The sequence below is a fragment of the Manihot esculenta genome, chromosome 10 (assembly GCF_001659605.2).
Source record: "Manihot esculenta cultivar AM560-2 chromosome 10, M.esculenta_v8, whole genome shotgun sequence".
NCBI lineage: Eukaryota > Viridiplantae > Streptophyta > Magnoliopsida > Malpighiales > Euphorbiaceae > Manihot > Manihot esculenta.
This window is the reverse complement of record NC_035170.2, coordinates 21678637-21703188: the sequence shown is the minus strand read 5'-3', so window position 1 is coordinate 21703188 and position 24552 is coordinate 21678637. Positions and strand designations below refer to the sequence as shown.

Here is a 24552-nt window from a genome sequence, read left to right as displayed (position 1 = left end):
ATTTTGCAATGGAAAAAATGGAAGAATTAAATGAAATTGCATGTTCTATTGTGTCCATTTCAGTATTAATTTATGCATGATATGACCCTTCTTTCATTGGGTGCATGCTTGTAGCTGGTGAAATGTATTGAAATTGGACTCCTAGCAGCGTTTACCCTAATTTCCTCAACACAGGTGACTCACATCACTATCTTTTTTTCTCCATCTCTTATTTTTTCGCCTGATCACATTATTTATGAATAAAAATAATTCAGTAAACTAGTTGTTATTTTCTTTTAATCAACTCATTTAATAATATATTTTAATAATAAAATTTTAATTTTATTAATCGATAATAACATCTTATTCATACTTTGTAGCCACTAAATAATTTCTTGTACAAACATAAATGAGCAGTAATGTAAATTTACTACCAGATTCGAAGTGGGCTATCCACCGAATCTTACATTATGATTTAGTTTGTGTTTTGTTGTTTGCAAGCAGTTGGCTTCCCATGTTTGGAAATCAGAAAAAAATATAGGTAGGCGAATGGGCGTCACAATCTCCATCGCATTTGCATGGGCCGCTGCACACATTATGACTCTTTCAGGTATACATGATAATACATCTCAACAAAGACAAACCAGCTGTCGTACTTATCGTACTGGCCTCATTAGCGCTGCACATTGGTGAGTTTAACCGAAAATATTTTATAACTTTGTTTGGAACCAAACGTTTAATTTTGAAAAAATTTTTAAAAAATAAATTATTATTTTTTTTAATTTTTATATTTAGCAAAATTAATAGTCTAAAAATTTAATATATATACAGAAAAAATATTTTGTAAATATAAATTAATTTTCATAAAAAATATCTAAATATTTACTGAAATATATGCAGGATAAATATACAAATGATAAATCCATTTCAATGGGGCTACCCCACTTTTGAAGTTGGCGATGCATTTTTAATGATGGCGGCTTCTGTGGTTGCCACTATTGAGGTTTGATTTATTTTATTTTATTTTAGGCTCCAAAATATTATTATTTAAAATAATATATTTTATACATAATGCGGAAGCTTTCACACCTTCAATCTCTCTTTATACACAAATCTCCAAAATAATTTATTTTTACTTTTTATTGTAGTGCTGAAATGGATTTGATAAAAAAATAAAAAACACCAAGTCATCGATACCATTAAATTTTAATTCAATAGTAATTTTTAATAGAAGAAAAATATATTTTTTTTTTAAATTTAACAATAAATTGCAAATCTATTATTAAATTCATTATAATTTAAGTTTAAAAATATATCACTACCACTTATCTTTTTTTTCTATTTCTCTTTGTTTTTTCTTTTATTATTTTCCTTTCTTATGTTCGATTTTTTTCTTTTCATTTTTTCTTTTTAATTATTTTCTCTTATTTTCTTCTCTTCCATTATTATTTTTCTCTAATGTTCTCCCCTCTTTTCTTATTTCCTTTATTTCCTCCTATAATTTTTTTATTACTTTTTCTTTTTTTTTTGTCATTTTTCTTCCTTTTTTTTCCATTTTCTTATTTTTTCTCTATAATTTGAAATCTATTCACCATTAAATTTATAAATTAAAAAAATAATATTAAAATTTATTAACAGATTGAAATTCAATAAATTTATTGATATTATTAATGGTGGACATAAAATTTTATCAGTAAATTTTTTTAAAAAAATATGGGCTTTTTTTTAAAAAATTTATTTATTTTTTTCACTTGCTAACCGATTTAAAATCCATTAATATATTTTTAACAAATTTTAAATTCTTGATAATGAAATTAAAAGAAAAAGAAAAAATCTGCTTTAATTTTAAAAAATAATAAGCAACAATTGATTGCAAATACATAGCTAAATCTATTAATAATTTGTGATTACCACCGCAATTCTCTTTCTCATTTTATTTATTCTATCATTTTTTCATTATTTTTTTTACTTTTACTTTTCTATTTTTTTCTCATATTTTTTTCTTTTCAATTATTTTCTCTCATTTTCCTTTCTTTCATTGTCCTCATTCTCTCATTTGTTTCTTCTTTTAATTTCATTATTTTTTCTATAATTTTTTTTATTACTTTCTCCCTTTTTTTTTTTCCCTTTTATCCATTCTTTCTTCTTCTCACATTTTCTTACTTTTTCTTTATTTTTCATTTATATTATTATCCAGCATTTACTTTTTCTATTATTATCTTTCTTATTTCTATGATTTTTCTTCTATCATCGATCTCTAATCACATTTAGAAAGAATAGAAATTTAAAAGAATTGAAAACTTGATTATCATTAATATTTAGTTGTATATATATAGAGAGAAAATTTACAACAGAAACTTGTCTTGTATATTTTTAAAATACAGCACAGATAATCATAAAACAGAATTATGTTAACTAGCTATAGCTTATCTCGAGTTGTAGCTTATCTCTATTACTCCCCTGCAATTCAAGCCGTTTAGGAACGAATTGATAACTTGTCTCGAAGAGTATAATGACGTTGTCTTGATAGCAGCTTAGTCAAAAGATCAGCTTACGAACCTTAACAAAATGAAAGTCCACCTCAATGTGTTTAGTTCGTACGTGAAAAATTGGATTTCGAGATAAATACGATGCACCCAAGTTATCACACAAAAGTGTTGGAGTCAAAACAGAAAATTTAATTTCTCGAAACAAAGATTGAAGCCATGTGACCTCTGTTATAGCTAAAGCAATGGCACGATATTTAGATTTTATCGATGAGCGAGCCACAGTCTTTTGTTTCTTCGAAGTCCATGAGATTAGATTATGCCAAAGAAAGATAGCAAAACCGAACGTTGACTTTCTATCTACAGAATCAGAAGCCCAATCGGCATCAGAGTATACATGTAGATCGAAACTCAAATCTTTAGTGATAGTTAAGCCAAAATCAACAGTTTGCTGCAAGTATCTCAGTATACATTTTGTTGCTATCCAATGAGATTCAACTGAATTGTGTAAGAACTAAGCTACTTTGTTAACTGCATATGTGATAATGAGAGATATTGAAGACTACCAACTATTTGCTGAAACAGAGTAGGATCATGAAAAGCTGATGAAAGTGTGGCATCTTGCAAAATTACTGGAGTTGAAATCCCTTTACAACTAGTCATGTTTGCCTTCTCCAATATATCTACAATATATTTCTTTTGAGACAAAAGCAAGACTGTGGGTATTTTCTTTACTTCAATTCCTAGGAAATAATTTAATTCACCTAATTCCTTTAATTTAAAATGAGAATGTAGCAAAGTGATCACATTCTGAATTGCAGTATTTGATGAGCCGATGAAAATTATATCATTCACATATATCATACAAAAGAGCTCAACACCATTCCGATTAAAAATCAATAGAGATGAGTCGGCATGAGAAATCACAAAATCAAATTGAGTGAGTACAGAACTGAGACACTTATACCATTGTAGCGTATGTTGTTTAAGACCGTAAAGGGAGCACTTGAGTTGCACACATGATTTGGTGATTGAGAATCAAAAAATCCTGGTGGTTGCTCCATGAAAACCACATCATCAAGCGCACCATGCAGAAAAGCATTGGATACATCCAATTGAATGAGTTGCCAACCTTTCGACACAACAATGGATAAAATTACTCAGATTATTGCTAGTTTGATTACAGGAGAGAATGTTTCTTTATAATCAAGCCCAGGAAGTTGATTATAACATTTCAATACCAGCCGCGCCTTATAATGATCAATTAATTCATCTGACTTTTCTTTTCTTCAAAATACCCACTTGTAGCCAATGACATTCGTAGTTAGGGATCGAGGAACAAGTTCCCACGTTCTTGTTTGAAGTAAGGCATTTACTTATTCAGTCATCGAAGCATGCCAATTCTCATTTAGAATTGTTTTGGAATAATAGGTTGGAACATAGTGATTGTACTCTAGTTGGTGAAGATGCAACTTTGGCTTTAGAGAACCTGTTTGAGACCGAATAACTATTGGATGCATTCTGATCGGTACAGGTGCACGAGCAGGAGGAGACAACTCTGCTTGTAAAGGAAGAACATCAGATGGTGAAGATTCAAACTGCCACCGTTGTTGCAAATTGACAACCGATGGACTTTGTGTAACAGCCCGAAAACCGAACTGCTACCGGCACTAGGATCCAGATTGACTTAAGGTCGCCGGGACCCGTAGTAAGCCTGCTATACTGTCTGTGTACCTGTGACATCCCATACATGATCATACATTTTCTATAAACAAATAAAACTTCTCTTTACTCCAAGGCTTAACCTGTGCATGCACTAGATCTCTTCTATCATAATCCCTACTAGAGCTCCTCATTGCTCTAGGCGGATAAAATTCATACTGTTAAGCCTGGTTTTCTCATAAACATACAATGCAAATATGTACACATAAACTGATCATGTGTATACACAAAGGGATTACAACTCTTATAAGTCAAGCACAAGTCGATACACTGTACACTAGCTCTTTACAATACATGTCCATACTAGCTATTACATATCTCTTCTTCCATACCCTGCTGAACTCCCTCTGAACTCTGAACCTGCACAACTGGGGTTAGGGGAGAGGGATGAGCTATACAAGCCCAATGAGTAGAACTAGAAAACATGGTATGAAAACATGATCTCATGAAATGCATCACATCACAGACATTTCATCTCAAGGACAGACATGACCACCAAAATTCCCATTGGGAGGATGCCTGGCCTAGCCAGGTCTTACAACCTCAATTTTGCCTGGCCCGGCCAGGTCTTACAAACTCTGCTCGCCTAGCCCGGCCAGGTCTTACGATAATCTGCTGCCTGGCCTAGCCAGGTCTTACCTACAGAAGGCTGCCTGGCCCGGCCAGGTCTTACACAGAGTTAGGGCTATTGGGGTCGCCTTGGTCTATCCATCTCATCATATCCATCGTATTATGCAATGCAATGCGCCATATTCGTGAAACTAATGCAATCAACCTACTATAATCATCATGATGCATGCCACATGCTAAAAGTATTTTAGTTCTGAAAAGAGACGTTCCACTCACCTCTGGCTGACTCTGAACTAACTCTGCAGGTTACTGCTGACTTCCCTGATTCCTCTGGTCCGTACCTACACAGGTGGACTCAAATGTGGGACCAAATGAACTCAAGAACATCTCTAAGAAACTCCCCAAAAGCCCTCTAAAAGATCCTAAAATACTCACATAAAACATGCAAAAGAAAACTGGACAGGGCACTTTTGGCGGCATGTTCGGCGGCCGAAACCCCTCCCCAGAGACGAAACTCATGCATGTTCGGCGGTACCTTCGGCAGCCGAAAGTCTCGTTCAGAGACGAACCTCAACCTTCGGCGGCACTTTCGGCGGCCTAACCTTGCCTCCAGAGACGAAAGTCCAAATGTTCAGGGGCAAGCTTTGGCAGCCGAAACTGCCTCCACAAGGGGTTCGGCGGCCGAACCTTCCTTCGGCGGCCGAACCTGGCTTTGTCCAGTGGACAGAACCCTGCTCTGTTTCATGCAAACTCACCCAAAAAGTTACCCAACATGCATATCAACTACTTCCAACTAGCACATACCATAAAACATGCATAAAGAGGTCTAAACCTCTCCTCAAACCTCAAACAAACACATCAAACAACACTTAACATGCTTGAACACAAACATCTCCCAAAACCTTCACCTAAACCTAATCATGCATACTACCCATCCAACTCCCATAAAACCTTCAAAAACCATCAAAGAAGTTCAGGATCAACCCTTACCTCCTTAAGAACTTGAGGATGAGTGATCCTAACGTGGAGATAGGGAGAAAACCTCTTCCAAAGCTCCAAGTTTCAAAACTTACTATTTTTGCTCAAAACCTTCAAAACACACCAAAACTCTTAAAAACTGTGAAAGATTTGGTGAAAAACATGAAAAACATGAAAGTCAACTTGGGAGGGGCTTGAACTCACCTCTGGCTGCAAGTGGAGGAGAAATATCCTCCTTCCACCGACCCTTGGCCCTTTTATAGGTGGCTGGCCAGACCACCTTCGGCAGCCGAACGTGAATCCGAAACCATGCAATGTTCGGCGGCCGAAAGTGACCTTCGGCGGCCGAACCTTTGTATTTCTCCCTTGTTGCTTTTCTATCAAAACTCATTTCCTTTAACACTTTAAAACATTCAAAACTCTTAAAAACACATGAAAACATATGTCTTACCCTTCTCGAGGGTTCCGACACTCGAGATTCCACTGGTCTACAGGAATTCCGATGCCGGACTCAAGCCGGGTATTACATTCTTCCCCCCCTTAAGACCATTCGTCCCCGAATGTTCCTCAAACAACTAAACACATAAACACATAGAAAAGGGGAAAAACTAACCTTAAAACAGATATGGGTATTGCTGGAGCATGGACTCCCGAGTCTCCTAAGTGCACTCTTCTAAGTTGTGGTGGTTCCACAGGACTTTGACCATTGGTATCTCCTTGTTTCTCAGCTTTCTGATCTGGGTGTCCAAGATCCGTACTGGCTGTTCTTCATAAGTGAGATCCCCAAGGATCTCTATCTCAGGCTCACTGAGCACTTTCTCTGGATCTGACACAAACTTCCGCAACATAGAAACATGGAATACCGGGTGAATTCGTTCCATCGATGCAGGTAAATCCAGCTTATACGACACATTTCCAATCTTCTGCAAGATTTCAAAGGGACCAATGTATCGAGGGGCTAATTTACCCTTTCTTCCAAAGCGAACCACTCCCTTCATTGGAGACACCTTTAGCAATACCGTATCCCCCTCCTGGAACTCTATCTGCTTCCTACGAATGTCTGCATAGCTTTTCTGTCTGCTCACAGCTGTTCTGATCCTCTCTCTGATCATAGGCACCAACTTGCTGGTAATCTCCACTAACTCTGGCCCTGCAAGAGCCTTCTCTCCAACCTCTTCCCAGCAAACAGGTGTTCTGCACTTCCTTCCATACAGAGCTTCATAAGGGGCCATCCCTATGCTAGCATGATGGCTGTTGTTGTAAGACCCCGCTCGTTCAGACATCGGAATTCCTACCGTCCGGTGGAATCTCGGGTGTCGGATCCTCTTTGGGGGGTAGAGCAAGGGTAAAGGAAAGGTTTTCTAAAATGTTTCTAAGTGTTTTATGGTTTTAAATAGAAAAGAGTTGAGTTTTTGAAGAGGAAAGACCAAGGAGGCGTTTGCCAGGTTCGGCCGCCGAAAGTGAAGTTCGGCCGCCGAACATGTGAAGGCTTCGGGAGCGCCTTTGGCCTCCGAAAGTCTTGTGGGAGCAAGCCAAGGTTCGGCCGCCGAAAGTGAGGTTCGGCCGCCGAACATGCATGAGTTTAGGGGGCACGTTAGGCTGCCGAAGGTTGATGACCAGGCCACCTATATAAGGCCCTCAGATCGGAAATGGGCGAGTTTTCTCCCCATTCTCGAACTCAGGTGAGTTTCTGCCCTCCCTTGGTTGCTTGTGTGTCTTCTCTTCAAAATCCTTCAAGTTTTCATAAGATCTACCCTTGGTTTGAAGTTTTGAAGCTGAAGTAGAAGTTTTGGGAGCTTGGAGCTTTTGGAGCTTGGATTCTCCACACCTCCGAGTTAGGGATCGCACCAACCCTCGATCTTCAAGAGGTAAGTGTAGATCTTTGTTTCCCTTGAGTTTTCATGAAGTTTTAAGTAAGTTTTATGAAGGTTTTAATGTTTGAGTATGGGTAGATATGCATGTTTAGGCTTTTGTGGGTTTTATGCCCAATGTATGTTATGTGATGATGTGTTGAGGAGTTTAAGTTAGTTTCTTTGCTCTCTTTGCTTGTGGGAGTGTGTATGCATGCTTGGGAGAGAGTACGTGAGGTTTGGGGTGTTTTGGAAGGTTTTTGGAGGCTGATGTGCACGAAGGCTGAGTTCTGGATGAACTCAGGTTCGGCCGCCGAAGGTGGTTTCGGCCGCCGAACGTGCCTGAGGATGCATAGGTTTGGCCGCCTAACCTTGCCCCCGAAAGTTGAGTTGTGGCTTGAAAGCAGACTTTTGGCCGCCGAAGGTAATGATTCGGCCGCCGAAAGTGCCTGACTTTCGTCTCTGGAGTGAGGGTTCGGCCGCCGAAGGTGCCGCCGAACCTACCCGAGTTTCGTCTCTGGAGGAGACTTCCGGCCGCCGAAGGTGCCGCCGAAAGTGCCTGTCCAGCCTTTTCATGGCTGTTTTCTATGCATGTTTCAGTGATGTTTAGAGGGGTTTTTGGGGAGTTTCTTATGAGTTGTCAGTATGTGTTTAGTACCTCATGTGAGTCCATCTGTGTAGGATTGGACCTGAGGAGAGGTGTCTAGCTTCAGTGCTAGTTGACCCTGAGTTTGTTGAGCAGTGGCTTCAGGTGAGTAGAACTAACTTAATCTTTTCTTTAAGAAAATCTAATGCTTAAAGCATACTCATACATCATGTTATGTAATAGGATGTTTGCACTAGTTCACCATGCCCATGCACCATGTTTGTATGTTATAGGATGATTGCACTAGTTTCACGAAGGTGATGCATTGCATAATGTGCTATGTATGTATATGATGTGATGGGTGGACCAAGGCGACCTCAATAGCCCGCAAGTCTGTCAATGAGTCTTTGTCAATCGGGCGAGTACATGTAGGAAAGCCCCATGAGAGCTCCTTCGGGGCCAAGTTTTGACAGAGGGAATGTTGGGGTCATGTCTAACCCTGAGGGGAAGGACGTTACGTGAACCCTCTAAAATCACCCGCAAGAGGAAGAGATTTGCTAGCGTGAACTCAAGCGGGGGTGAGATGTTTGTTGTGTTATAATTGTGATATGACGCATTTCATGAATGCATGTATAAGAAGAATAATTGAATTGATTTAAATGTCTTTATAATAAAATACATAAAAAGGGTGGAACAATAAAAGGCATAATAATATACCTAAAAATGGAGGAACTAAATCAAATGTTTTTCTCTGTTTCTACTCACTGGGCTCTTGTAGCTCACCCCATTCCCTTAACCCAGTTTTGCAGGGCCAGAGTATGTCAAGCCAGAGTTCAGTCAGAGTAAGCTATGGGATAGAAGAGGTTCAAGCATGGGTTGCCATGTTTGGTTGTAATAGTTTAGTTGTGTACTGTTATGTATAAGATATGTTATATGTATATGTAAGGAAGTTACTAAAGAGATGATATGTTATGTAATGCTATGTATGTTTTGTATGTTGTTTAGCTTAGTGGTGGACATGATGATAATGATGATATATGGACATGTTAGATGGACTTGATGTATGGTCCTCATGTATGTAAGGGATATGAAAGAATAGAAAGAGTAATGTTATAAAGAGATAGAGCCAAGTTAAGAAAAGTATAGATATGCCATGTGTTGTAGCATGAGATGTATAGAATTGTGCTTTGCCTAGAGTGTTGGTAAATCCCTTTTTGTTATGCATGATCTTGAGAAAATGTTTTAAATGTTATGAGTTTTGAATGGCCGTGAGGGAAGAAAGGGTTCCAATCCCTTGACCCAAAGCGGATATGTTTTGAAGCAAGCTTGATGACCCATCTAGTAGGAGGTTCTATGTTTCCATGCATAGGTCAAGCTGATGTAAGAAAAATAAGTTTTAAAGGTTTTATGAGATCAAAGTTTAAGTTTTCAGGCAAGTTTGATCATGTATGGGATTATACCTAGAGTTTCAGGATGTTTAGCAGGCTTGCTACGGGTTCCGGCGGCCTTAAGCCGATCCGAATCCTAGCGCCGAGCAGTTTGGGACCGTTACAAGAGGGGTACCGGTTTCCGGGCTGTTACAGTTGTTGTAGGCAAACTCCACTAGAGGTAGATGCTGCCGCCAAGAACCGCCAAAGTCTAACACACACATTCTCAACATATCTTCAATAGTTTGGATGGTCCGCTCTGACTGACCGTCTGTCTGCGGATGGAAAGCAGTACTGGAATCCAATCTTGTGCCCATAGCAGTTTGCAGACTCCGCCAAAATCTGGAGGTGAACTGAGGTCCTCTATCTGATACAATCGACACTGGAACTCCATGCAGCTTTACTATTTCGTCCACATATATCTACGCTAGCTTGTCTACAGAATAGTTACTCCGGACTGGAATGAAGTGGGCAGACTTAGTGAGTCTATCCACAATCACCCATATGGAGTCTAGTCTGTTAGACGTCGCCGGTAACCCCACTACAAAATCCATAGCTATATTCTCCCATTTCCACTCTAGAATCGGCAGTGGGTTAAGCATTCCGGCCAGCTTCTGGTGCTCTAGCTTCACCCTTTGACACGTCTCGCAGGCTGACACATACTGTGCCACTTCTCTTTTCATTGCTGGCCACCAATACACCTTTCTCAGATCCTGATACATTTTGGTGGCTCCAGGGTGAATACTATATCTCGTATTATGAGCTTCCCTTATAATGTCTGCCTTCAAACTGGCGTCATCTGGTACACATAATCTTTTACCATGGCGAAGAATCCCCTCACTGTCAAATCTGAACTCTGCACTGTTGCCAAACTGAACAGTCCTGGCAATCTTTACTAACTCAGGGTCCTCGTGCTGTTTTAGAGCCACTTGCTCTAGAAACACAGGTGTAACTCTCATTTGTGCAATTAAAGCACCTGTACCAGATACCTGCAACTGTAGCCCGTCATCCATGAGCCTGTAGAAGTCCTTCACCACCGGCCTTCTTTCTACTGTGATGTGGGACAGACTGCCAAGTGATTTCCGGCTTAAGGCATCAGCTACCACATTAGCCTTACTCGGATGATACTGGATCTTACAATCATAATCACTGAGCAATTCTACCCACCGTCTCTGCCTCAAGTTTAGCTCTTTCTGACTCAAGATGTGCTGCAGACTCTTATGATCCGTGTAGATCTCACACTGTACCCCATAGAGGTAATGCCTCCACATCTTAAGTGCAAAGATAACAGCTGCCATTTCCAGATCGTGTGTCGGGTAGTTCAGCTCGTGCTTCTTCAACTGTCTCGAAGCATAAGCTATCACTCTGTCATTCTGCATCAACACACAACCTAATCCCACTCGGGATGCATCATAGAACACTGTGAACTCTTCATCACTGACTGGCAGAGCTAACACCGGTGCTGAAGTTAACCGTCTCTTCAACTCTTTAAAACTCTCATCACAATCCTCTGACCATACAAACTTCTGATTCTTTTTGGTCAGTCTGGTCATAGGAGCAGCTATCTTCGAGAAGTCCTGAACGAACCTCCGATAGTAGCCTGCCAAACCCAGAAAACTCTTGATCTCGATCACGGTAGTGGGTGTAGGCCAGTTGGCTACTGCTTCTACCTTTTTGGGATCAACTGCTATTCCTTCCTCTGATACTACATGTCCTAAAAAGGCAATGCTCCTTAGCCAGAACTCGCACTTGGAGAACTTGGCATACAAGCCATGCTCTCTCAAGGTCTGGAGAACTATCCGTAGATGCTGGGCATGTTCTTCTGCATTTCTGGAGTACACCAAGATATCATCTATAAAGACGATCACAAAACGATCCAGGTACTCCCTGAAAACCCTGTTCATGAGATCCATGAATGCTGCAGGGGCGTTAGTCAACCCGAACGGCATTACTAGGAACTCATAATGCCCATATCTAGTCCTGAAAGCAGTATTGGATACATCTTCTTCCCTGATCTTCAACTGGTGGTATCCGGATCTCAGATCTATCTTCGAAAAACAACATGCTCCTGACAGCTGGTCGAATAGATCATCGATCCTGGGTAAAGGATACTTGTTCTTGGTAGTGACTTTGTTCAACTGCCGATAGTCAACACAAAGTCTAAGAGGTCCATCCTTCTTCCTGACAAACAGTACTGGAGCACCCCAAGGTGAGGTACTCGGGCGGATGAAACCCTTGTCTACCAAATCCTGTAACTGTTATTTCAACTCACTCAACTCTGCTGGTGCCATCCTGTAGGGAGGAAGAGAGATCGGTCTGGTACCAGGCATCAACTCGATCTCGAACTCTATTTCCCTATCAGGTGGTAGTCCTGGAAGCTCTTCAGGAAATACATCTGGGAACTCATAAACCACTGGTACTGAGGATGGTTCCCTAACTTGTTTATCTAGCTCTCTCACATGAGCTAGGAACCCCTGACAACCCTTACTTAACAACCTACGAGCCTGGAGGGCTGATATCAAACCCTTAGGTGTCCCTCTCCTGTCTCCTCTGAAGACACACTCTGACCCATCCTGGTCTCTGACACTGACTACTTTGTCTCTGCAGTTCAAAGTAGCATTATATGTAGATAACCAATCCATCCCTAGAATGACATCAAAATCTGCCAACTCTAGAACCACAAGGTCAGCTGGAAGGTATCTACCCTCTATACACACTGGACTGACTTGACAGACTGACTCTGCCAATGATGGGTCACATCTAGGTCAACTGACCCAGAGAGGACACGCTAACTCGGAGACTATCAAACCCAACCTCTCTGCGGCTCTAGAAGAAATGAAAGAGTGAGAAGCACCGGGCTCCATCAAAGCATACACCTCTGAACACCCAATGATGAGATTACCTGACACTACTATGTTCGAAGTGTCTGCCTCCTGCTGAGTCATGGTAAAAATCCGTGCTGGAGCTGACGGACCTGCACCTCGGGAACCCATCCCTGATGAAGAGACTGCCCCTCTTCCTCTACCTCTGCCACTGCTTGGTGGTCGGGCTGAAGCTGCTGACTGTACTACACTGCCTGAGGTCATCTGCTGGGATGGTGTAACCAAAGTCGCCTGAGGACATTCCCGTGCATAATGTCCCTCCTGCCCACATTTATAGCAGGCTTTCGATCCCAACAAACAAGCTCCTTTGTGCGGTCTCCCACACCTATTGCACACTGGAACATCGGCGCCAGAGCTGGAGCCGCTACTCATTCCCAGACCCGTCTTAATCCTACTCCAGAACTTGCCTCTCTTTCCTTTGAGTTTATCCCATCTCTTCTTGCTCGCACTGACCATACTCTGTGAGGAGGAACCTGGTTTACCACCAGAAGCCTGTGCCTTTTATTGCTTGACTACTCCCTGACTGATGGCACTGGCCTCCATCTTTCGAGCAGCATCCACAATCGAGTGGAAACTTTCTTTCTCTGCATGGAGGATCAAGGAGAAATACCTGGGATGAAGCCTCGTTGCATATCTCTTTGCCTTCTTCTGGTCCGTATCATACGCCTGACCCACGTATGGTAACAATTCCAGGAACTTATCTGTATACTCATCAACACTCATCTCCTCCGTCTGTCTCAACTGTTCGAACTCCACAACCTTTAGCTCCCTGGAACTGTCAGGAAAAGCCCACCCAGCAAATTCGTTGGCGAACTCTTCCCATGTCATACTGTCTCTTCTGGGGTCCACATAGTTCTTGAACCATTCTCTGGCTTTCTTGCATTTTAATGTGAACCCTGCCATCTCAATGGCTCTACTATCATCTGCTCCCAACTCACTTGTTATCATTCTAACTGCACTGAGATACTCAAAGGGATCATCTCCCGTGTTGAATTTAGGAGCATTAAACTTTAAGTACTCCGTCATCTTCACCTTACTTCCCCCTGAAGAACTGGGTTGTGCTTCAACAACAGGGGCTACTGGTTCAGGTGGTGGTGGTGGCGGTACTGTTTCTCTGGATTCAGGCGATGTTGAACTTGGATGAAAAGGTGGGGGTGGATACATGTGATATGGTGGATAAAAGGAAGGATAGGGCATATACGGCATGTAGGGTGGATATGGGGCAAAGCTGGAGTAATCCGACGTGCCTTCCATCGGATACCCTGGACCCTGTTGAAAGGGTGGATAGCCAAACCCCGAGGCCTGTGCGCCTCCCTGAGACTCCCCCATACCTTCTTCCGACCTTCCTCCTAGTCCCATACTTTCATCTCTACTATGAGCCTCCTCCCTAGCCACTCTCTCTTCTTCTACTCTTTCCCCTCTGCCTACGCCTCTTCTGCTCTCGTCAGAAGACCTTCTAGGGTCTCTTGACGTTCCTTCCCTGCTTGACCTCTGAGATCTTGCCCTTGGCAATGCAGGAGGACGAGCAGCTGTTTCCTCACTTACAGGTGGGACTCCAGTCAATCTCGCGGATCGACGAGTTCCTCGCATCGTAACGTTCTGGAAAACAGCACATAACATAACACATATAAAAGCATGCACATGCATAAATCATGGCAGTGCACATCAGCATAGAGGCAAGACAAACATCCTATCCTAGTGGACATGTTTTCATATTGTGCTTGACCCACTAAACCTCTATGAGCCCAACTCTATCTCTATAGGTCCGATCATGTGAACCTAGGGCTCTGATACCAATCTGTAACAGCCCAAAAACCGAACTGCTATCGGCACTAGGATCCAGATCGACTTAAGGTCGCCGGGACCCGTAGTAAGCCTGCTATACTGTCTGTGTACCTGTGACATCTCATACATGATCATACATTTTTTGTAAACACATAAAACTTCTCTTTACTCCAAGGCTTAACCTGTGCATGCACTAGATCTCTTCTATCATAATCCCTACTAGAGCTCCTCATTGCTCTAGGCGGATAAAATTCATACTGTTAAGCCTGGTTTTCTCATAAACATACAATGCAAATATGTACACATAAACTGATCATGTGTATACACAAAGGGATTACAACTCTTATAAGTCAAGCACAAGTCGATACACTGTACACTAGCTCTTTACAATACATGTCCATACTAGCTATTACATATCTCTTCTTCCATACCCTGCTGAACTCCCTCTGGACTCTGAACCTGCACAACTGGGGTTAGAGGAGAGGGCTGAGCTATACAAGCCCAATGAGTAGAACTAGAAAACATGGTATGAAAACATGATCTCATGAAATGCATCACATCACAGACATTTCATCTCAAGGACAGACATGACCACCAAAATTCCCACTGGGAGGATGCCTGGCCTAGCCAGGTCTTACAACCTCAATTTTGCCTGGCCCGGCCAGGTCTTACAAACTCTGCTCGCCTGGCCCGGCCAGGTCTTACGATAATCTGCTGCCTGGCCTAGCCAGGTCTTACCTACAGAAAGCTGCCTGGCCCGGCCAGGTCTTACACAGAGTTGGGGCTATTGGGGTCGCCTTGGTCTATCCATCTCATCATATCCATCGTATTATGCAATGCAATGCGCCATATTCGTGAAACTAATGCAATCAACCTACTATAATCATCATGATGCATGCCACATGCTAAAAGCATTTTAGTTCTGAAAAGAGATGTTCCACTCACCTCTGGCTGACTCTGAACTAACTCTGCAGGTTACTGCTGACTTCCCTGATTCCTCTGGTCCGTACCTACACAGGTGGACTCAAATGAGGGACCAAATGAACTCAAGAACATCTCTAAGAAACTCCCCAAAAGCCCTCTAAAAGATCCTAAAACACTCACATAAAACATGTAAAAGAAAGCTGGACAGGGCACTTTCGGCGGCATGTTCGGCGGCCGAAACCCCTCTCCAGAGACGAAACTCATGCATGTTCGGCGGCACCTTCGGCAGCCGAAAGTCTCGTCCAGAGACGAACCTCAACCTTCGGCGGCACTTTCGGCGGCCGAACCTTGCCTCCAGAGACGAAAGTCCAAATGTTCGGGGGCAAGCTTTGGCAGCCGAAACTGCCTCCACAAGGGGTTCGGCGGCCGAACCTTCCTTCGGCGGCCGAACCTGGCTTTGTCCAGTGGACAGAACCTTGCTCTGTTTCATGCAAACTCACCCAAAAAGTTACCCAACATGCATATCAACTACTCCCAACTAGCACATACCATAAAACATGCATAAAGAGGTCTAAACCTCTCCTCAAACCTCAAACAAACACATCAAACAACACTTAACATGCTTGAACACAAACATCTCCCAAAACCTTCACCTAAACCTAATCATGCATACTACCCATCCAACTCCCATAAAACCTTCAAAAACCATCAAAGAAGTTCAGGATCAACCCTTACCTCCTTAAGAACTTGAGGATGAGTGATCCTAACGTGGAGATAGGGAGAAAACCTCTTCCAAAGCTCCAAGCTTCAAAACTTACTATTTTTGCTCAAAACCTTCAAAACACACCAAAACTCTTAAAAACTGTGAAAGATTTGGTGAAAAACATGAAAAACATGAAAGTCAACTTGGGAGGGGCTTGAACTCACCTCTGGCTGCAAGTGGAGGAGAAATATCCTCCTTCCACTGACCCTTGGCCCTTTTATAGGTGGCTGGCCAGACCACCTTCGGCAGCCGAACGTGAATCCGAAACCATGCAATGTTCGGCGGCCGAAAGTGACCTTCGGCGGCCGAACCTTTGCATTTCTCCCTTGTTGCTTTTCTATCAAAACTCATTTCCTTTAACACTTTAAAACATTCAAAACTCTTAAAAACACATGAAAACATATGTCTTACCCTTCTCGAGGGTTCCGACACTCGAGATTCCACCGGTCTATAGGAATTCCGATGCCGGACTCAAGCCGGGTATTACACTTTGTTCTTGTGAAGTGATTGTATTTTGATCAACTGTAGGAGTAGTTGATGAAATGACAAGCCGTTGTGAGCCTGGACAAGGACCCAAAATTCCTTTGGTTTGTTGAACACTGAGTGGTATAAGAAGACCCAATTGAAAGGAAGCATTGGATTTAGTAGCTGACTTCTCTTTGAACAATCGAAATGGAAACACCTGATAAAAAAATTGCACATGTTGTGAGACATAAATTTTATCGCTTAAAATATCTTGGCAGAAATAACCTTTATGCACCTTACTGTAACCAAGAAACACACACTTAGTTGAACGTGAATCATGTTTATATTTAGCATAGGGTTTTAACTATAGGTAATATGCATAACCGAAAACATGAAGACTATGATAATTTGGTTTTTGGTAAAATAAGATTTCGTATGGGGTCATATTAAAGTTTGGCTTAATGGGTAAATGATTAATACAATATACAACACAATCAAAAGCATATGTCCAATACTTTAAGGGCATATTTGCATGAAATAATAAGGAGCGACTAGTTTCTAGTATATGTTGGTGCTTTCTCTCTGCACAACCGTTTTGTTCGGGAGTATATGGGCAAGAAACTCTTTGTGTTATTCTATTTTCTCGTAAATAACCGGTTAAAGCTTGATACTCTCCCCCCCAATCTGCCTGGAATATTTTAATCTATTCATTAAAGTACTTTTTCACAAGTTGGCAAAAATAAATGAACGTTGGTAAAATTTCAGAATTTTATTTTAAGAAATAGACCCAAGAATATTTAGAAAAATGATCTGATATGGAGCAACTAGCCTTGAACTTTACAGCAGACTTGGACCGGACCTAACTTTTGCTGTCGACGTCCGATAAAGACCCACGATAGCTTTTCGAAAAGGGAATTTTCGAGACGCACGACTTTCAAAAGTTTGATATAGAAATTCCATCGTTTAGGGGGTCAATTTTGCATTTTAATTATTTTTTGGATATTTTGAGTATTTTCGTAATTTTGCATATTAGGGTTTTATTTCTATTGTAAATAACCTCCCTTGACTGATAGAAACTTACTTTTCAATATTTGAGGAATTTCAATAAGACTTTTCATCTTCTAACCTATCTTTTCTCTTATTTCGTCTTAGCCAAACGATATTGGTTAAAACTCCTGATGGAGTCTAAACAGTCCTTTATCATGATCGAAGAACAAAACATAATAATGATAACCATCAACAAAAGAGATAGGGGAAGGCCTCCAAACATCAGAATAAATCAATTCTAATGGCTTGGTAGCCTTAAAATCTGACTCTGAAAATGAAAGTTTATGTATTTTACTTGATGAACATGCATCACAAGGTTCAACAAATTGAAATTTATTACAAGCTAAATTACTCAAAGAAATAACACTACGAAGCAAACGAGAATTAGCATAGCCTAATTTTGCATGCCAATAAGAAAGGTAGAAACATTAGCTTGTGGAAGAAACAGAAACATCGGAAGATTGTATAATCCGTCTTTACTCGAACCTTTATAAATAATTCTCTTTGTGAGGATATCCTTCAAAAGAAAAAATTCAAGAAAAAACTCAATAGACATATTATTCTAAAGTGCAAATGTGAAACAAATGCCAAATTGCGTGAAACAGATGGTGAATGCAAAATATTATCAATACGAAAAAGGTTATTGATATTATTAATAGACATTTAGTATTATTAATGAATATAAAATTTTATCAGTAAATTTAAAATAAAAAAATATGCACTTCTTTCTTTTAAAACTTACCTTTTCTTTTCACTTGTTGATCGATTTAAAATCCATTAATACATTTTTAACAAAATTCAAAATTCTTGATAAGCAACAATCGATTGCAAATACATAGCTAAATCTGTTAATAATTCGTGATTACCACCACAATTCTCTTTCTCATTTTATTTATTCTATCATTTTTTCATTATTTTTTTATTTTTTTATTTTTCCTTTTTTTTCATATTTTTTCTTTTTCAATTATTTTCTTTCATTTTCCTTTCTCTCATTTTGTTTCTTCTTTTATTTTCATTATTTTTTCTATAATTTTTTTTTATTACTTTCTCTCAATTTTTTTCCTTTTATCCATTCTTTTTCTTCCCACATTTTCTTACTTTTTTTTTATTTTTCATTTATATTATTATCGAGCATTTACTTTTTCTATTCTTGTATTTCTTATTTCTATAATTTTTCTTCTATCATCGGTCTCTAATCAGATATAGAAAGAATAGAAGTTTGAAAGAATTGAAGACTTGATTCTCATTAATATTTAGCTGTATATATATATAGAAAATTTACAACAGAAACTTGTCTTGTATATTTTTAAAATACAACACAGCTAATCATAAAACAGAATTATGTTAACTAGCTGTAACTTATCTCGAGCTGTAGCTTATCTCTATTACTCCCCCGCAATTCAAGCCGTTGAGGAACGAATTGATAACTTATCTCGAAGAGTATAATGATGTTGTCTTGATAACGGCTTGGTCAAAATATCAGCTTACGAACCTTATTACGCACAAAATGAAAGTCCACCTTAATGTGTTTAGTTCGTGCGTGAAAGATTGGATTTTGAGACAAATATGTTGCACCCAAGTTATCACACCAAAGTGTTGGAGTCAAAACAGAAAGTTTAATTTCTCGAAACAAAGATTGAAGCCATGTGACTTCTGTTATAGCTAAAGCAATGGCACGATATTCAGATTCTATTGACAAGCGAGCCACAATCTTTTGTTTCTTCAAAGCCCATGAGATTAGATTATGCCAAAGAAAGATAGCAAAATCGGACGTTGACTTTCTATCTACAGAATCAGAAGTCCAATCGGCATCAAAGTATACATGTAGATCGAAACCCCAATCTTTAGTGATAGTTAAGCCAAAATCAATAGTTTGCTGCAAGTATCTCAGTATACGTTTTGTTGCTATCCAATGAGATTCAACCGAATTATGTAAGAACTGACCTACTTTGTTAACTGCATATGTGATATCTGGTCGAGTGAATGAGAGATATTAAAGACTACCTACTATTTGCCAAAACAGAGTAGGATCACGAAAAGCTTATGAAAGTGTGGCATCTTGCAAAACTGTTGGAGTTGAAATCCCTTTGCAACTAGTCATGTTTGCCTTCTCCAATATATCTACAATATATTTCTTTTGAGACAAAAGCAAGCCTATGGGTATTTTCTTTACTTCAATTCCCAAGAAATAATTTAATTCACCCAATTTCTTTAATTGAAAATGAGAATGTAGTAAAGTAATCACATTACGAATTGTAGTATTTGATGAGCCGATCAAAATTATATCGTTCACATATATCATACAAAAAGAGCTCAACACCATTCCGATTAAAAATCAATAGAGATGAGTCGGCATGAGAAATCACAAAACCAAATTGAGTGAGTACAGAAGTGAGACACTTATACCATTGTAGCGGTTGCTGTTTAAGACCGTAAAGGGAGCGCTTGAGTTGCACATATGATTTGGTGATTGAGAATTCAAAAATCCTGGTGGTTGCTCCATGAAAACCACATCATCAAGCGCACCATGCAGAAAACCATTGGATACATCCAATTGATTGAGTTGCCAACCTTTCAACACAACAATGGATAAAATTACTCAGAATATTGCTGGTTTAATTACAGGAGAGAATGTTTCTTTATAATCAATCCTAGGAAGTTAATTATAACATTTCGCTACCAGCCGCTCCTTATAATGATCAATTAATCCATCTGACTTTTCTTTTATTCAAAATACCCACTTGCAGCTATAGAAAATTTATGGTATTGAGAATTCTATTTGTTATTTGTATTTCTGTATAGAATACATTTATATAGTATATACCAGTGGTTGAGTTGGATACAGATTGTATGAATAACAAATATTATCTCAACCAACTGTAAACCTTATCATAACTCTAAATCTTATCACAACTCTAACCTTATCTGACTCTAAACCTTATCACAACTCTAAGTCTTATCACGCCCCCTCAATTCGTGCGTTGTAGGGACAGGACAAATTGTTAAATGTTGCATTAGAGTTTGATGCCGCATTTTGGATAATGGTTTAGTCAGAATGTCAGCTAATTGATCTTTAGAGCAAATAAACTGTACTTTGACTTCATTCTTTTGCACCTTATCACGAACGAAATGAAAATCGATTTCCAAGTGCTTCGTCCGAGCATTGCGCTAATATTATCACACCACAAGTTGGGAGTTTTGGTGGAATGGAAAGTAATATCATGCAATATTGACTGAATCCAAGTTAATTCAGTGACAGCAAGACTAATAGCTCGATATTCAGCCTCTGTTGATGAACGAGCAACTGTTTGTTGTTTCTTAGAATTCCAAGATATGAGATTTGTGCCCATGAAAATAGCATAACATGTGGTAGGCTTGCGATCATCAATGTCACTCGCCCAATAAGCATCAGTATATATATTCAAATATGTATTTGCCGATTTGGAGATGTAAAGACCATGACCAACAGTGTGCTTGAGATACCTCAATATATGCTTAACCGAACACCAATTATCCTTAGTAGGAGCATGAAGAAATTGAGAAACCGTGTGAACTGAATAACAGAACTCGGGTCGGGTTAAACTCAAGTATTGCAATCCACCTACTATACTCCGATATAACATGGGATCACTCATTGGGCAGCTTTTTATAGCAGACATCTTATCTTTTGGAGTTGCTGGTGTGGAGATTCCCTTGCAGTCTCCCATCTTTGCTTTGTGAAGCAAGTCAAGGATATACTTTTGTTGAGTTAACAAAAGTCCAAGTTGCCTCCATACCAAAGAAATACTCCAATGTGCCCAAATCTTTCAACATGAACTCAGATTTGAGAGAGGAAATAATATGATTTAAAGTATGGCTGCATGTACCGGTCATGATAATATCGTCCACATACACAAGGATAAATAACTTGATATTGTTCTTGTCATAGCAAAATAGAGAGGAATCGGCAGGAGAGACTCGAAACCCTTGATTGATTAAGGCTGAGAACAGATGTTTATACCACTGGCGTGGAGCTTGACGAAGACTGTATAGTGAACGGCGTAGATGACAAACATGATATGGTTTAGATGTATCAGTGAAACCTGGAGGCTGCTCCATGTAAACTTCATCATCCAAATCTCCATGCAGAAAAGCATTAGAAACATCTAATTGCTTCACTAACCAACCATTTGAGACGGCTAAGGACAAAATTATTCGAATAGTAGTTGGTTTGATAACCGATGAAAAGGTTTCAAAGTAATCAATGCCAGGACGTTGATGATATCCTTTAGCAACAAGGCGAGCCTTATATCTATCAATACTGCCATCAGATTTCTGTTTAACTCTGAACACCCATTTACAACCAACTATATTCTATGCCTTGTCCCGAGGGACGAATTTCCAAGTTTCGGCTTGAATTAAAGCATTAAGCTCTTGAATCATGGCATCACGCCAATTTGGATCTTTGACAGCTTGAGTATAGCAACTAGGTACTGAGAAAGAAGCAATCACATTATTTAACTTTGGAGACCATGGAGTTTGCAGTTTGAGTTTGCCCGTTTGCTGTCTAGTCACCATGGAATGTGTCTTAACTTGCAAAGGAACATGATGAAAATTGATCAGCTCGATTTGGTTAGTATTTAGTTGTAACGACCCGGAAACCGATACCCCTCTGTAACGGCTCGAACCGCTACCGGCGCTAGGATCCAAATCGGCTTAAGGCCGCCGGGACCCGTAGCAAGCCAAACATACCTCCTATCACCTGGTCAAATCCCATACATGATCAAAACTTTAACATAAAAACTTAAACATTTGATGTATATCCCGAGCCTGACCTGTATGCCACATAACTGAAAATATAAAGAAACCCCCTACTAGAGCCCTCATCAAAACTCTAGCTGGGTCAACATAACATACATCAAGCCGGAGTCACATCCAAAGAACTAGAACCTAACTTGTGCATGCATCAAACCACAAACATAAGACCTCCACTAGGATCCTCATCAAACTCTAGCGTGGTAAACAACACATGCCACAAGATTAGTTCAAACACAACTCAACATTAAACCATAACATACATCATATACTAGAAGGGACTAACCAAGTCTTAGGGCCAAACACAGTACTAATCCATAAACATAACTCTACTTTACTTTACATTACATTACATTATCTTACAATACATTATCTCATTTTACATTACATGTCCACACAACTCTAATCTATTACAAGCATAACCTTAACTCTTGAGACTTCCCGATCAACCTTCTACCTGCAACACTGGGGTTAGGGGAGAGGGGTGAGCTAAAAAGCCCAGTGAGTAGAAACAAAGAAAACAGTTCATTAATTACATGCTTTCATGAAATGCGTCACAGCACAAACATTTCACATAACGGATGGACATGACCACCAAAACTCCCTCTGACTGTAACATAACATGGTGCCCGGCCCTTCGGGCTCCTCAGGACTTCATTAACATAACATATCTAGGGCTATTGGGGTCGCCTTGGTCCATCCACACCAACAGTAAATAATGCAATGCGTCATATTCGTGTAACTAGTGCAATCAACCCATTACATATAAATATGATGCATGAACATGCTTTAGGCATTTGATTTTCGTAAAATAAAAGATTAAGTTTAGTTCTACTCACCTCTGGCAGACGCTGGACAGACTCTGCAACTGCTAACACTGATGGCCTCCTTGGTCCCTCGGGTCCAATCCTACACAGGTGGACTCGGATGAGGTGCCAAACACACTCTAACAACTCATAAGCAACTGCCCAAAAACCCCCTAAAACATCACTAAAACATGCATAGAAAACAACCATGAAAAGGCTGGACAGGGCACTTTCGGCGGCACCTTCGGCGGCCGAACCCTCCCTCCAGAGACGAAACTCGGGCACTTTCGGCGGCACCTTCGGCGGCACCTTCGGCGGCACCTTCGGCGGCCGAAAGTCCCTCTCCAGAGACGAAAGTCAGGCACTTTCGGCGGCCGAACCTTCCTTCGGCGGCCGAAAGTCTGCTTTCAAGCCAAAACTCAACTTTCGGGGGCAAGGTTAGGCGGCCAAACCATGCATCCACAGGCAGGTTCGGCGGCCGAAACTACCTTCGGCGGCCGAACCTGAGTTCATCCAGAACTCAGCCGCTCATGCATACAAGCCTCCCAAACCTTCCAAACACCCCAAAACAAGCACCCAACCTCTTAAAAGCATGCATAAACCCTTAACCATGCACAAAGGAGCTTAAATAAGCTTAAACTCCAACAAAGAACATCATAGAGCACACATAAATAGCTTATGACCCACATAAGCCAAAACCATCAAAACTACTCAAAACCTCACTTGCTCTCTCCCAATCATGCATACACTCTCCCACATGCATAAAGGAGCATAAACTAAAATAAACTCCCTAACACAAACATCACATAACATACATTGGGCATAAAACCCACATAAACCTAAACATGCATATCTACCCATACTCAACCATTAAAACTCCATTAAACTTACTTAAAACTTCATTAAAACACAAGGAAAGCAAGGATCTACACTTACCTCTTGAAGATCGAGGGGTGGTGCGATCCCTAACTCGGAGATATGGAGGATCCAAGCTCCAAAAATCTCCAAACTTCAAAACTCCGATCTAAACTTTAAAACTCTTCAAAACAACTATAAAACTTATAAAAACCTTGGAAGATGAAGGAAAAGACAAGAAATCAACCAAGGGAGGCATGAACACACCTGAGCTCGAGAATGGGGAGAAAACTCGCCCATTTTCGGGCTGAGGGCCTTTATAGGTGGCTTGGTCAAAGACCTTTGGCAGCCTAACGTGCCCCCTAAACTCATGCATGTTCGGCGGCCGAACTTGAGGTTCGGCGGCTGAACCTTGGTTAGTTCAAACAAAGCTTGCGGAGGCCAAAAGCGCCCCCAAAACCTTCCCATGTTCGGCGGCCGAACTTCACTTTCGGCGGCCGAACCTGGCAAACGCCTCACTGGCCTTTTCTTTTCAAAACTCAATTCTTTTTCATTTAAAAACCATAAAATCAGTAAAAACCTTTTAGAATACACATTTTACCCCTCTAGAAGCCTCTGGCATCTTCAGAATTC

At 40.3% G+C, this 24552-nt stretch overlaps 1 protein-coding gene across 2 annotated transcripts in view; it reads left to right on the top strand.

Annotated features, from left to right (window-relative positions):
- The window catches only part of LOC110624223 (nucleobase-ascorbate transporter 6), a 42447-nt gene that overhangs the window by 5039 nt on the left and 12856 nt on the right, over nucleotides 1-24552 (top strand). For both annotated transcript variants that reach the window (XM_043960794.1, XM_043960793.1), the window contains 3 exons: nucleotides 115-174; nucleotides 484-668; nucleotides 880-982. In XM_043960794.1, coding sequence (XP_043816729.1) covers nucleotides 115-174; nucleotides 484-668; nucleotides 880-982 — 348 coding nt within the window. The remainder of the gene's footprint in view (nucleotides 1-114; nucleotides 175-483; nucleotides 669-879; nucleotides 983-24552) is intronic.